The sequence below is a fragment of the Ylistrum balloti genome, unplaced genomic scaffold (genome assembly GCF_031769215.1).
Source record: "Ylistrum balloti isolate Yb309-2 unplaced genomic scaffold, AGI_CSIRO_Ybal_v1 Utg370076, whole genome shotgun sequence".
NCBI classification, from domain to species: Eukaryota; Metazoa; Mollusca; class Bivalvia; order Pectinida; family Pectinidae; genus Ylistrum; species Ylistrum balloti.
This window is the reverse complement of record NW_026782115.1, coordinates 922,390-937,496: the sequence shown is the minus strand read 5'-3', so window position 1 is coordinate 937,496 and position 15,107 is coordinate 922,390. Positions and strand designations below refer to the sequence as shown.

The window sequence follows — 15,107 nt, the reverse complement described above, 5'->3', positions numbered from 1 at the left end:
ATTTACTAACGACACAGTGTTATAAGGATAGTTACAATGTATCTGATGACACCATTGTCACAGTGACAGCACAGACTATCATCTTATTTTATTATAGTTCATTCCATACGTGCATGGTATCTAATACGTAACCATCCTACTATTTAATGTAGTTTCTAAAAATAGGTTTTGTTTATGTCCTTATTTGAAATAGAATATTTGAAAATGATATGTAGATGGATGAGTAATGAAGCGTAACACGAATTTGAAGTTAGCTCAACTTGTATATACCCACAGTATACTGAATGTCTTTTTAACTTTTTTTTTCATTTCCTTTGAGGGATTTGTCAATGAGCTGTATGTATAAACAGTTCAATGCAGTAAATAGCTGAGTATAACCAAAACACATTGGTTTAGAAAAGAAATACCTTCAAAGGTATAATATGTAAAACCTTGCTGTATAATGGCACACTAGTTAGTATACATATTCTAATCACAGAACCTCAGACCAGACACAAACAACGTTCACACTTTATGATAGAAGACATTACATGGTCGAAATGATTCATGATTTATAATGATGATGTCCACTTAGTATTAGGACCTGGTATCATTTTAAGGTTAGGTGTAGTCATTTATCAGAATGTAGGTGTTGCTTCCTCCCATATAACATAAAACCTTGTATTTTGGGAATGTTTTCTGTGTGTATAGTATGTATTCAGGTATGGTGTGATAGATATACTCTCTTTCCCCATATATAATGTTATATAAATAAAAAAAAATCCACAATGATGACAGATTCCTGACAGTTATAATTTAAATGACAACACTTCCATAATGTGTGCTTGTAAAACTGGGATTTTTCCACTGTTGTACCACAAACTTTCATTAAAAGTACTCTGACTATGCTCTGTAATGTTCACATGTGCCGTGACTATCTCTTTGCAAAATACTGAAATGTCCTGTATAGTATTTAGTACAGGTTCAAGGTATAATTGACCAGGCAATATTTGTCGGAAGATATCAGTTTAATTTATTTGTTGACATGTTTTGACAAACCCTTCGGCATACTAGGTATGCCCTCTTTAGAAAGCTTTAACAACAGAAGTACTTCTGCCACAGCTGTTGGTTTTTATTTTCTTTGTTTTGCTTTGTAGTATATGGTACAATTTACCTAGATTTACCTTTATTTTACCAGTATAAGCAGTTATTTTACCTGTCATACCTACATTTGAAAACTACAAGCAGAATGGATGATAGTTAATATCAAATAATGTATGGTGTTTCTACAAAAAAAATCAATACAAAATCTTCGTCAAAGTTTATAAAGGAAATTTTGTTTTTATTTGTTGTAAAACTTTGATTGGGAACTATGATGTTCCTCTATTGGTATGGCTGATGTGTCATATGGATTCATTCATGGGGGAAGCTACAGCATGTTTTTAATATGTTTTGTTGACATTATAATTACCATGCATGTGGGAATGGGGGTTTTCATTCTTACCTAATATTGAAAGGAAAATCCATGGACTTGGACGTGTAGCGATAGAAATGTTTTTATGTCTTGTAGTTTTCAAACATGTGGTTGATAATGTGGTATAAAATAAGTGAAAAAAAACCCTGTTTATTAAGTGTTTTTACTAACAGCTGGCTTTTAAAGAAAACTCAGTGTATGGGAAAAATAATTTTGTAACATATTTGTGCTAAACAAGTAATAGCTGTACAGAAAAGACAAAATCTTTCTGATATACCTTCTTGGTTTTTATATGCTGGCTCTCTCCGCTGGCACAATCATCCTAACAATACATGGAAATGATCTCTCTTATTTTTAGTTTTGATATAAGTAATACTGCTGAGTAGTAAAATTGTAGATTTTGGCAGTTTAAAAAAAAAATCCTCTAAAGACATTTTATGTTTATGATATAAAGGCATTAGTTTGGGATCAGAACAGCAGTCAACATATATTATAAGTTTTTCAGCTAAATCAAATTAATGCAAACTTTTAACAGTGTTTAACAGTCGAGAAATATCTGCTTTTGACTTTTGAGCAAAAAATAGAGATAATGTGGATGATTTTTTTTATATGAAACGCATTATGCTTTATTTTAAATAATGAATAAGCAAGTGAAATTTGTAAACTCTCTTTCCAAAATACTGTGACTTATCTTGCACATTGCTCAGTAAAATTCTTGGTGGTAGTGTTAAGCAGATAAAGCAAATGCTTTGATTTAAAGGTCATGCTTTTTTTAATGGTCTGTTATTTTAGCACACATCTTATGACAGATATTGTAATCAAGGTTAAAATCCTCTGGTATTGACCTTAGATAATGTGCCAAGATGTCTGAATAAGGAAGGCTGGCATTCTACCAAGTCAAAGTTTCCTTTGTTGTCCTTTAAGAAGCCTATCAATATATACAGTGCCTTTATATAATACATTTATGTACTTTGGTTGGACTTTGTTCCATACATATAGGCCATATTTATAGTAGACACATACAGTGATTTTGTTTTAGCAAATTCTGCTGTCAAATATGGCTACCTGGTAGTTTCATTAAGCTGCAAGTATAAAGATTAATGAATGAAGAAATGTGTATGAAGGGTTAAAATAAAAAATGTAAAATCCATAGAAATAGTGATATTAATTGAGCTATACCTAGAGTCATGAAAATGGTACATTTTTATCTGAACCAGCAACATCACTATTATTTAAAGAGGTTTGTCAGGTATGCAAGCTGATCTGCATTTTCTAAATATACGAAATATTGAATCTATGAGTGGTAAGATATCACTTTGTGCTGGTTGTGCTTCATCAAAATATTGTTCTAAAAATGATTTTAATGAAGATGAATAAAAAGCAATGAAAAGTAAACAAACAAAATAGTTAACCACCCCCCCCCCCAAAAAAAAAACAAAATAAAATAAATAAATAAATAAAAGAAAGAAAGAAAAAACCAACACCCTGCATAATTTAGCGATTGTTAAATTGCCATAACAATTAAACAGTTTTATATGTCTTGTTAGATTTATTCTGAAAGAGAAAGTTCAGGATTCATTTGTCTGTAATATAATTGTGTTCTTGGTGTTTCTTTAGACAAGACTCATTTTGATTAAAAAAAAAACAACAACAACAAAAAACTAAGGAATAAAATCAACCTTGTGGTTTGGTGTGTATAACATGACATCATTTGTAAACTGGGTACTAAGAAATAATTTGTGTGGATGAAGATAAAACTTAAGAGTCCAGAGTTCAGCTGCACTACAGAAGCATTGATGATTATTGAACAGATATTTATAAAGATTTGAATTGTTTTACAGAACCAGTTTAAAAATGGTGTGTACCCTGCAACCCCCATGAGCTGGCTCTTCATTGCTTCAATAGTGCTGGGAACTCAATTAGCGGGATATGACATCTCATTTGGTCTTATAGGATGGTCCCAGGCCCATATACCATGGTAAGTTCAAAGACAGATAATGTTATATATCAGTGTGGATGGTGTTGATGATATGTGTAATTATTTCAATGATATATTCCTGTATTGTATCTAAACTGGGCATTTGCTACAAATGAATATTTATAAGCCATTACTTAAGACTTGATTGACATTTCTTTAACACTTACCTGATGGTGTGACTCATCGGCTGTCAGTATATTTCACCATGAAGTCAAAATATCACTCAAGGTTCCATGTATGTGGGTTAACAAATCTAGATATTTCAGTAAAACTGTTACAGTTTGGTGACTTGTCATTGATTGCATAACTGTTATAACATTTATAGCCTTTAGGTTTAAAATGTGTGTCTTCTGAATCATTTAAGCCATAGTGGTTAATTGATTTTAAGTCTGGAGGTTGCTTAGAGTACAGATACAATCACTTCACACCTAATAATAATACAGGTATTTATTCATAAAAAGATCCATTCCCCTACTTAAGATTTCCTTAAGGGTATAAAAATATACATGTTGATCTTAAGGTATTGACTATATACATGTACATGTTAAGGTATTGAATATATATATGTAGATGTTAAGGTATTGAATATATACATGTAGATCCTAGGGTATTGAATATATACATGTAGATGTTAAGGTATTGACTATATACATGTAGATGTTAAGGTATTGAATATATACATGTACATGTTAAGGTATTGAATATACACATGTAGATGTTAAGGTATTGAATATATACATGTAGATGTTAAGGTATTGAATATATACATGTAGATGTTAAGGTATTGAATATATACATGTACATGTTAAGGTATTGAATATATACATACATGTTAAGGTATTGAATATATACATGTACATGTTAAGGTATTGAATATATACATGTACATGTTAAGGTATTGAATATATACATGTACATGTTAAGGTATTGAATATATACATGTAGATGTTAAGGTATTGAATATATACATGTAGATGTTAAGGTATTGAATATATACATGTACATGTTAAGGTATTGAATATATACATACATGTTAAGGTATTGAATATATACATGTACATGTTAAGGTATTGAATATATACATGTACATGTTAAGGTATTGAATATATACATGTAGATGTTAAGGTATTGAATATATACATGTACATGTTAAGGTATTGAATATATATACATGTACATGTTAAGGTATTGAATATATACATATATACATGTACATGTTAAGGTATTGAATATATACATGTACATGTTAAGGTATTGAATATATACATGTACATGTTAAGGTATTGAATATATACATGTAGATGTTAAGGTATTGAATATATACATGTACATGTTATGAAGAATATATACATGTACATGTTATATTGAATATATACATGTACATGTTAAGGTATTGAATATATACATGTACATGTTAAGGTATTATATACATGTAATATATACATACATGTAGATGTTAAGGTATTGAATATATACATGTAGATGTTAAGGTATTGAATATATACATGTACATGTTAAGGTATTGAATATATACATGTACATGAATATATACATGTACATGTTAAGGTATTGAATATATACATGTACATGTTAAGGTATTGAATATATACATGTACATGTTAAGGTATTGAATATATACATGTAGATGTTAAGGTATTGAATATATACATGTAGATGTTAAGGTATTGAATATATACATGTACATGTTAAGGTATTGAATATATACATGTACATGTTAAGGTATTGAATATATACATGTACATGTTAAGGTATTGAATATATACATGTAGATGTTAAGGTATTGAATATATACATGTACATGTTAAGGTATTGAATATATAGATGTACATGTTAAGGTATTGAATATATACATGTACATGTTAAGGTATTGAATATATACATGTACATGTTAAGGTATTGAATATATACATGTACATGTTAAGGTATTGAATATATACATGTACATGTTAAGGTATTGAATATATACATGTAGATGTTAAGGTATTGAATATATACATGTACATGTTAAGGTATTGAAGAATATATACATGTACATGTTAAGGTATTGAATATATACATGTAGATGTTTAAGGTATTGAATATATACATGTACATGATAAGGTATTGAATATATACATGTACATGTTAAGGTATTGAATATATACATGTACATGTTAAGGTATTGAATATATACATGTAGATGTTAAGGTATTGAATATATACATGTAGATGTTAAGGTATTGAATATATACATGTACATGTTAAGGTATTGAATATATACATGTACATGTTAAGGTATTGAATATGTCCATGTACATCTACCTGTATACCTATCAGTCAATATTTATATTAGTCTTGATTCTCCCGTAGTATACAAGATGTTTCTGTCACACTCTCTGTTTATATTACATTTGACCCCTTCTCCTCCCTGCCCCCGTGGGTTCACATTGGTGAAACAGATTGTTGAGTATCAGAGTAGGTCACTTTGACCTCCTTTTTTGGCCTTTGACCTATATCAAAGAACCTCCTTTTTTGGCCTTTGACCTATATCAAAGAAAAACTTAGTCTTGGCATTATCTCCTATTCTATTAGTTAGTCATTTGAAAATGATGTATCAGGTCATCTTGGTGAGACTTTGATTCCCCAAATTGCCTTCTTTTTGTTCTGTAGGGTACGAGATTTCTCTTCAGTTGTGAGGTTGTACTTAAGCTGTATGCTGTTCTCCACCCTACTGTGGGTAGCCAAGGCCAATGTAATGAAATACACACTGAAGATGCTACTTCACTACCATGGCTGGATGTATGAACCTCGTGGACCAATGACTCTTCGCACCAAGATATGGATGGTAAATTCACTTTTGAAATTTGTAATATTCCTCAATACAGTACCTTTCATTTACCGGTATTAAAAGTAAGTGTTCTTTTACTTTTAATGACCGACCTGTAGTGATGGTTGTGATGTAGTGATTCTATGGTCAAAGTTCAGATAATTTGATACTATTGTCCATGAACTGACTACATCCTGTTTATATATATAGAATTACTGAATACATTTTTATGGCATTGGGAATTCCCGAGTTGTGACGATATCTGTATAATGTCAATGTCAAGAAACCATAAAACTGAAGTGTAGACCTTATGGTGGAGTGTTTTTGTTATCATCAAATGTTACAAACATCACAGTAATGCTGTACCAAGTTAGAACTGTATAATAATATCGTTGTCAAGAAAAAAATTCATCCGAATACTATGCAGTAAAATAAGATTAATAGATGTACTTGTAAAATTGACCTGTTTTAAATCTATTGATGTACGACAGTGTCTTTACCTCACTTCACCCCTTCATTTTTGCTCTAGCATTTTCACATTTAAGCGAAACATCTAAACAAAACATGATGAGTAATGTAGAAATATCTTTAATTTCAGGGATTGGTGAAGTTGTTCGGTGGAAAAAAGCCATTGTTAATGAGTTACCAAAGTGCCCTCCCCAAAATTAGCGTTCCTCAAGTCAGCGACACCATAGACAGGGTAAGTCAGGATTCTTGTTTAGTAGTAAAATGTAAATACAGTGATATGTCATATATACGATTTGGTAAACTAGGTATCTATATATCTATATCCTAAGGTAATACCTTTACTGTTTGATGATCTCTTTTATCTGTTAAGTTGAGTTAACATAGATGTTTGTAGTAATCTATGGTCCTGGGATTCAGTACTAGATTGAAGATAACTTGAATAACATGTGCTATGTCACAACCCTTTTGAGAGACAAACAAGTATTGATATGCAAATTCATTGTGTATTTGGAAAGAAGTTTAATTGTGCATACAGAAGTTTTGAAAGTTTACAAATAGATGAGTTGGAAACACAAAAATTAACTGAAAAATTTAGAATCATTGTTATTTTTGTCATTTTTGATTATGCAGAGTAATTAAAGCAGTACTCTGATCCAAGTAGTATTTCTATCGATCACACAGCTTGGCTGATTTGTTGATGCTCTAGTTTTATAACCTGGAATAGAAGTTAGAAGGTTTCTTTTGCCTCACTGCTGCCGAAATTTCAGTATAGAACAAGATGACCTGTTTGCATTAATACAAGGAGGTCTAGCACATTTTCATTGCTGTTATATTTTTTCACTGTTGTTAGTATTTGAAGTCAATACGTCCATTGATGGATGATGAGAAATACAACAGGATGGAAGGCCTGGCAAAAGAGTTCCTCAGTGGATTAGGTCCTAAGCTCAATCGCTATCTGAAACTGAAGTCCTGGTGGTCCACGAACTATGTAAGTCATTGTATACAGTATTTATATAACTCATGTTAAAGATTTCTCCTTTGAGTTTGTATCATTTATATTAGACGTGTTTCACAGTATCTTTATCAGTCAGATATCGCTTTGAAATAATTCACAGGACGGAGGTATATGTGGTGTAAGAAAAGTTTGTGATACTGCTGCTAATACCCTTTCACACAAAACTAACCAATGAATATCAGCTATTTAACTGGTAAAACAAGGTCCTACCTGTCAAAATAATATTTCTGTATTTTTAAGTTAAACCAGAAATACATGATAGTAATAAAAAAAAAAGCTCGGCCACACATACAATATCAAAATCAAAAAGGGAAGGTAGAGCCAACACTGCGTTGGGTGATTGAATGTAGGATGATGGATTCCGAGGCCCCTTTGTCTGGATGCCCCTAAGTAGGCAAGGTGTTTGAATGTAGGATGATGGATTCCGAGGCCCCTCAGTCTGGATACCCCTAAGTAGGCAGGGTGATTAAATGTAGGATGATGGATTCCGAGGCCCCTCTCTTTGGATACTCTAAGTAGGCAAGGTGTTTGAATGTAGGATGATGGATTCCGAGGCCCCTCTGTCTGGATACCCCTAAGTAGGCAGGGTGATTGAATGTAGGATGATGGATTCCGAGGCCCCTCTGTCTGGATACCCCTAAGTAGGCAGGGTGTTTGAATGTAGGATGATGGATTCCGAGGCCTCTCAGTCTGGATACCCCTAAGTAGGCAGGGTGTTTGAATGCAGGATGATGGATTCTGAGTCCCCTGTCTCTAGATACCCCTAAGTAGGCAGGGTGATTGAATGTAGGATGATGGATTCTGAGGCCCCTCAGTTTGGATACCCCTAAGTAGGCAGGGTGATTGAATGTAGGATGATGGATTCTGAGGCCCCTCAGTCTGGATACCCCTAAGTAGGCAGGGTGTTTGAATGTAGGATGATGGATTCTGAGGCCCATCCCTCTGGGTACCCCTAACTAGGCAGGGTGATTAAAGGGTGATATCAGATATATGACTAGTACAGTCATATTACGAGCAGACCTCGAGGAAAAATTAAACAATTATAAACAAAAATAAAACAGTTATTAACTTGACTACACCATGTATCAGCGTTGTTTTGTGATATGCTAGTAAACTCAAATAGACAATAGTTATTAGATCTCATGATGTTTGTTTTAAATGCTATACTCATAATGTTTACTTCATTCTACCAGTATTTAAGCATTAATCAGGATATGCATTAATGTTATTGTATTACAAATGTTGATAATATACTGAACAAAACATCCAGACTTTAGAAATCTGATAGACTAGCTAGTGTGTAACTAAGAATATTTGGAGTTGTAGTAAGATGATAGATTAGCTAGTGCTAAAGTATGGAGTTATAGAAAGTTGATCAACTTTATAGTGCTGAAGTAAAAATAATGCCCATTGTTTCCACTCCATCAGTACATGGTATAGCGATAAGCTTGACAGCCAATTGGGGGCTGAGAATTGACAAACAAATAAGTTGAAGGCTGTGATTACCGTACATATCTTGTATTACAGGTGTCTGATTGGTGGGAGGAATATGTCTACTTGAGTGGAAGGTCACCAATCATGGTCAACAGTAACTTCTATGGTATTGTAAGTATGGAATATTCAAAAATTGTACCACTGTTTGGGACTCAGTAAACACGGTAGCCATCTTTTTGTCTTCAATTCTTTCTTTTAGAAGAATGTCTTAAAGTATGAAAGACTGGATTCTAAATTCCCTAAAATTCCATATGGTAACATGCTTTTTTTGTGTGTAGAAACTTTCCCTAATAATTATAATAGAAAATGTTACAGGTTCATCAATACATTAATGTGGCTCATTCAGCACATTTTGTTGTATTTCATGTTTTCCAAATTTTCCTTTGTACCGCTGTGAAACAAAAAGGTTGAATTGATACGAAAACTAATTTCAATAAATTTGATTTAATCAATTAAATCAATCTAATTGCTGAACTATTTCAGGATGCAGTGCTAGTCCATCCTACCAAGATCCAGGCAGCTAGAGCAGCCAATGTTATCCATGCCATGCTGTTGTACAGACGAGAATTGGACACCGAACAACTCAACCCTGTAGGTCCAAATGATCTGTCTGCAAAATGATACAAATGTCAACATTTGTTATGTATTGAATAGAATTAAGATGTTTCTGGTATTCAATTATTTCATACATTTTTTTAATGTTGATTTTACATTTGATTTCTAAAATTTTAATTAAAAACGGTTGAAGTAATTTTTCACATTTTCCACAGTTCTTAAAACTAGGCATTAGGCAGAGAATCCCTTAGGTAAATAAGAGTTCTGACAGAATAAACACTGCAATCTTATCTGATTTCTCTTTTACAAATATCTCCTATTTCAGATCTTGCTGAACAAAACAATTCCCCTGTGTTCCAGTCAATATGAAAGGCAATTTCAGACAACAAGGATACCAGGCATTGAAAAAGGTAAAATTGAATCAGGTTTTGCTTGGTAACAGAGGAGATGGCATGGTGATACTAGCCTATGTCATGAAATGGCCAGATCAAAGTTACCTTTGTCTCCATCACATTCTATCAAAAAATGATGGCTTTTTTATTTGAATTTAAGTTTGTTTTGATTAAGATGTTGCCACATCAATGGTAAACAAAATAACCTGATAGCTCCTTATTACTGTATGATAGCTCCTTATTACAGTATGATAGCTCCTTATTACAGTATGATAGCTCCTTATTACAGTATGATAGCTGCTTATTTGTAAGATTTTCATTTTCTGATATATAATTCTAAAAAGAAGAGTGAGACTTATTCATTGAGCTATTGTGTTGTTGACAGACAAGCTGATGTACATGAAGGACAGTCAACATATCGCAGTATACTGTCGAGGACGGTACTTCAAGATGTATGTTTACCAGCGAGGCAGACTGCTTAAACCTTGTGAACTGGAGGTGTAAGTAACATTCACCATCATCTGTTCAAAGTCACGTAATTCATATACTGTTAGGTATATAATAAAGAACAGATTCAGTATTGTAGGTGCAACACTCATAGAAATTATTGATCAGAAGTACAGGAAAAGTAATTATGGCTGGTCATCAGGTTATGCTATAGATTTAAAAGGGAAAAATCATAGAAATTATTTTGGTAATTAATCAACATTCTAAAAAATTTAAAAAAAAAAAAAAAAAAAAAAGAAAATTTATGTTATGATATAGAAATTTATTTGATTACTTGTGATTATAGGGTTGGCAGTTACTGGGATACTACCCAGTATATTTATCTGTATGATAGTGTTTTTATATGATGCCTTCCAGTTCCATCCAGAAGATCATAGATGACACCTCAGAGTCAGCTCCTGGAGAGGAACATCTTGCTGCCCTAACTGCAGGAGACCGTGTGCCATGGGCTAAAGCTCGTCAAGAATATTTCTCTAAAGGCAAAAACAAGGCATCTTTGGATGCTATAGAAAAGGTAGTTGCAGAAAATAGCTTGATCAGATGTTTATCTAGAATTTTCAAGCCCTGCCTCATTCATCAAGTTGTGTCATGTGATGTCCTGTTCTGCATCAACGTCTTCTCAAAGAGAATCTCTCAACAGATTTTGATCATATTTACCCCATAGTCTCATATTAACATCACATTCTACACCTGATCAGACTCTAGATTGCATAGCAGTGAGAGCAATGATGTCTCATAGACATTTCCTTGTGTAGATATTTTCATTTGCTTCATTAAAAAGATTGATGAAGAGACTCTCTAAATTTGATTAAACAAACTTATGAATTGTAATTCTATATTGAGAAGTCAACTGAATTGATATTTCAGGAAAGAGTTACATTTGGATGGCATTACTGTGTCTTGGAATCGTGTCCTTTTTGTCATGCTGACATTTTCTCTCTCTTTTTTTTGTGTGATAATTTGGTGTCATTAAATTGGATTGAAATTATACCCGAAACCTGTTAAATTCTGTAAGCATTAGAAACACTCTGAAATTTTGATAGTAAGTTGTGAATCCTACTGACTTTATCTTTTGTCTCTGAAGTAGAATGGCATACCATAGGCTACCTGTGTTTCTTCTGGTTCCGTTATTATACTGTATTAAAACATTAAACATTTTTTCACTGTGAAATGTAATGTAATGTATTTCAGGCTGCCTTCTTCTTGTCCCTTGATGACGAGGCCCAGGACTTTGATGCTGTAAGTGATCTTTACAATATTGACATACAGTAATAGACTTTATATAAACTTTTATTAATAATTAATCTCTTTACTGTCTAATGTTGTTTCTATAATTTAGCAAATAAAAACACAGTGAGTGTTGCTTCCTCCACTTTATGCAATATCACAATTTAATCCTATAATCACTTTTCTTTTCAATAAAGTGGAGTTAACAGTTTGAGCTTGAATTCTCATTTACTTTTGAAGTGTTTATACTGACATAAAATAGCAAACTTGTTTCCCCCAGAATGTCACCGTATAGGTAAGAATGTACTTTTAAGGTGCACATTGTCTTCTGTGTCTTCAAAAACGATGAAAAAAAAATCTTTTGTTTCTTACAACTTTGCACAAATGAACTTCGATTTCAATAGGACTACGTCATTTTCTGTGACACCTTTACCTGACTAAAATTTAGATAAACAATATTTTGATCATTAACTCAATTTGTTGGTAGGTGGGATCTCTAAATATTCAGGTAAACACTGTACAACCTTGATCTATTGTGCATGATATGGTAAACTGTACTATTTGTTGTTGGTAATTCCATGTGATATTATGTGTATTTAGATGCATGCCTTTATGTGTAAGTAAGACGAGAAGATTAGGGTTCTATACAAACCAGCACAAACAAATCAAGATTTAATTCAATTGTATCATTTCGTTTGTGAATTTCTATAACATTTCTATTTTTATCTATTCTGTACTTTATAATGAACCATTTTGGCTCAATAACTCATTTTAAGTTTCATTTTCCATTTATTTCACAAAGATGTTTTATGAAATTTTCTCTGATAGCTTTTAACCAAAGTGAAGAAGATTATGGGTTCTGCCTCCTTATCAAGTCATTTCCTTCTGACTGTTCTCTGCTTGGTATTCTGCTTAATATTATAGGTGATCAGTAGTACTAGCTCGGGATTCCAAATGATATGACTGGGTGACATTACTGATATATCTCTGAATTCTATGACTAGATGCAGACTTTGCCGCAATTATGATCGACCCACAATAACTGCCATGATATTGAAAAGACATTACCTGTACATAATTATGATATTTAATGATGACTATTTCTATTTTTTTTTTTATTATAATACCTCCTGAAATACTCCAGGATTATCTCCCTTTACCCAGTTTACACTCTGACATTTATGTGTAGTAAGAATGGCACATTATATAGATATAATGTGTCTACTTCCACTAAGGGATTCTAATCAGGAGTATGATTTTTTACAAGATTGCGGGAATATTTAAATTTGGTCACTTTTTGTGATATCAAAAATAACGAGAGGGAAAACCAGCTTTATTTTGTTCACAATTAATAATGTTATGAGACAACACCATTCTATAATATTGTGGATTTTGCCTGGTGGGATCAAAGTCTATACAGTATACTAAATGGGTTTAATGGTACATGCTTCTAATAACATGTTCAGGATAAATCACAGACCAGGTATTTACTAATGTGGTGCTTGGGGCTCATGTCAATTGTTGTGGCTCAATGTAAATTGTTAAAGTAGACCGGGAGATTCTTTATGAGAGTGAAATGAGAAATTTGCAAAAGTGAAAACAGCATGGTAGGGAATAAGAAGATAAACAGAATATTTATGAGGGGAAAAACTTCCAATCAGATGTATGTGTCTTACGTAGATGTGTTTATAATCAGACAACATTTTTTTAAATTCTATACCGAGAAAAAAAATCTCAAACAAATTTTGTACTTGTAAATGATTTGAAAATGTTTTTACTCAAAATGGAAATTTCATAGGAAATGAAAACAAAGTAATTGGATTATTTGATAATTTTTTTTTTATATTACTAGGTACAATACTTTATTATGTTTTGTTACTGGTATCGCCCACCTCTGAGTGAGTGGCATCGTTATGGTAATCTTGCTGTAGAAGATTTTGTTGTTTTTTTCCCAAAATCACTGAAACAACAGAAATCAGCACTACCATTAGGAAACCATAGATCTAGCTGTCATTATTTTACCTTTTCAGCACTGCCAAAGCTTGCTTTTTGTCATTTTATATAGGGCCAATATTTTGTTGTTATACCTACCCAGTACTGTGTATGTAAATGAGCAATGATAGAATCAAGCCTTGTACAATTTTGGTTCATGAAAAATCTGAGAATGAAAATGTCATTGTTCACTAAGTTTTAGCAGATACCTGGGTACTTGTAATTTTGTACTTTTATAACTGATATTTTTTTCTGCCACTCCAAGAGAGATGAGATACTGCTTTTTAAATCTGTAATTTCACGTGTTTCTGTGAGCCAGTGACTTTCAGTTAATTTGTATTGTGTTAAAGATACTAAGAATAGTAAATTTGCAAATCTCAAAATTCAGTTTTATTTTCGAGAAATACAGATATTTAGATAAATTCCAGAAATATTTGAGTCAGTGAATGGCATTCTTGTTCTCCTATTTTGAATTTACACTCTGTGATGTATTTTCATTTCTCACCTCTTTTGATTTCTAGACAGTGAATATCTTATTGTAAACTGGTGTATTTTGATTTGACGTTAATTCCAAAGAAGTTGTAAAAAATTGCTTTGTAGTGTCAATAGTAGTTTTGTGTTTCATTTGTAGTATGCACAGTGATATGTGATCTTTCTTTAAACAAATACATTTTGTATACATATTTTCTGGGGCACAGCGATCTAGTGATAGGACCATGGTCAGTGCTGGACATATGTGTGGGCTTCAAGCTGTTTAAGTGCTGAAATGGCAGCTCCAGCTATATGCTCTCTAGACTTATGGCTAGTCCCTGTGATAGCTGAAACAATTTGTGACGGCACTGTTACTATGATAAAGCAGTATATAAGAATCTCAAACTATGATTAATTATTCTCTTGAAAGCCTATAACAATTTTCTTAAATCCGTGTATTTTTTTCTTGATTTCGTTTAAGGACAACGGAAGTCAAATAAGATCTGGTAATTTTACATGGTTTTGAAGTAATATTTGGATTTCCAAAGTATTTTTTTTTTTTTTTACTTTTAGTTGTAATAATAGAAAAATCACTGTACCCATAAGTCTGATACCCAAGGCTGACAGATGTCAAGGCATGTTCGTATTTTTAATTATGTATATCGTTACTAAAATACATATTTTGCAAAGTGTCTGATATGATGATAAGTATGGACCCAAGGACTCCA

General features: G+C 32.3%; 1 protein-coding gene across 1 annotated transcript in view; it reads left to right on the top strand.

Annotated features, from left to right (window-relative positions):
- The window catches only part of LOC132549698 (carnitine O-palmitoyltransferase 1, liver isoform-like), a 33,447-nt gene that overhangs the window by 1,128 nt on the left and 17,212 nt on the right, over nt 1-15,107 (top strand). Inside the window, exons 2-11 of the mRNA XM_060213651.1 lie at nt 3,295-3,431; nt 6,102-6,276; nt 6,857-6,958; nt 7,577-7,714; nt 9,269-9,346; nt 9,719-9,826; nt 10,116-10,200; nt 10,568-10,682; nt 11,047-11,203; nt 11,881-11,928. Of these exons, the coding sequence (XP_060069634.1) occupies nt 3,295-3,431; nt 6,102-6,276; nt 6,857-6,958; nt 7,577-7,714; nt 9,269-9,346; nt 9,719-9,826; nt 10,116-10,200; nt 10,568-10,682; nt 11,047-11,203; nt 11,881-11,928 (1,143 nt within the window). The remainder of the gene's footprint in view (nt 1-3,294; nt 3,432-6,101; nt 6,277-6,856; nt 6,959-7,576; nt 7,715-9,268; nt 9,347-9,718; nt 9,827-10,115; nt 10,201-10,567; nt 10,683-11,046; nt 11,204-11,880; nt 11,929-15,107) is intronic.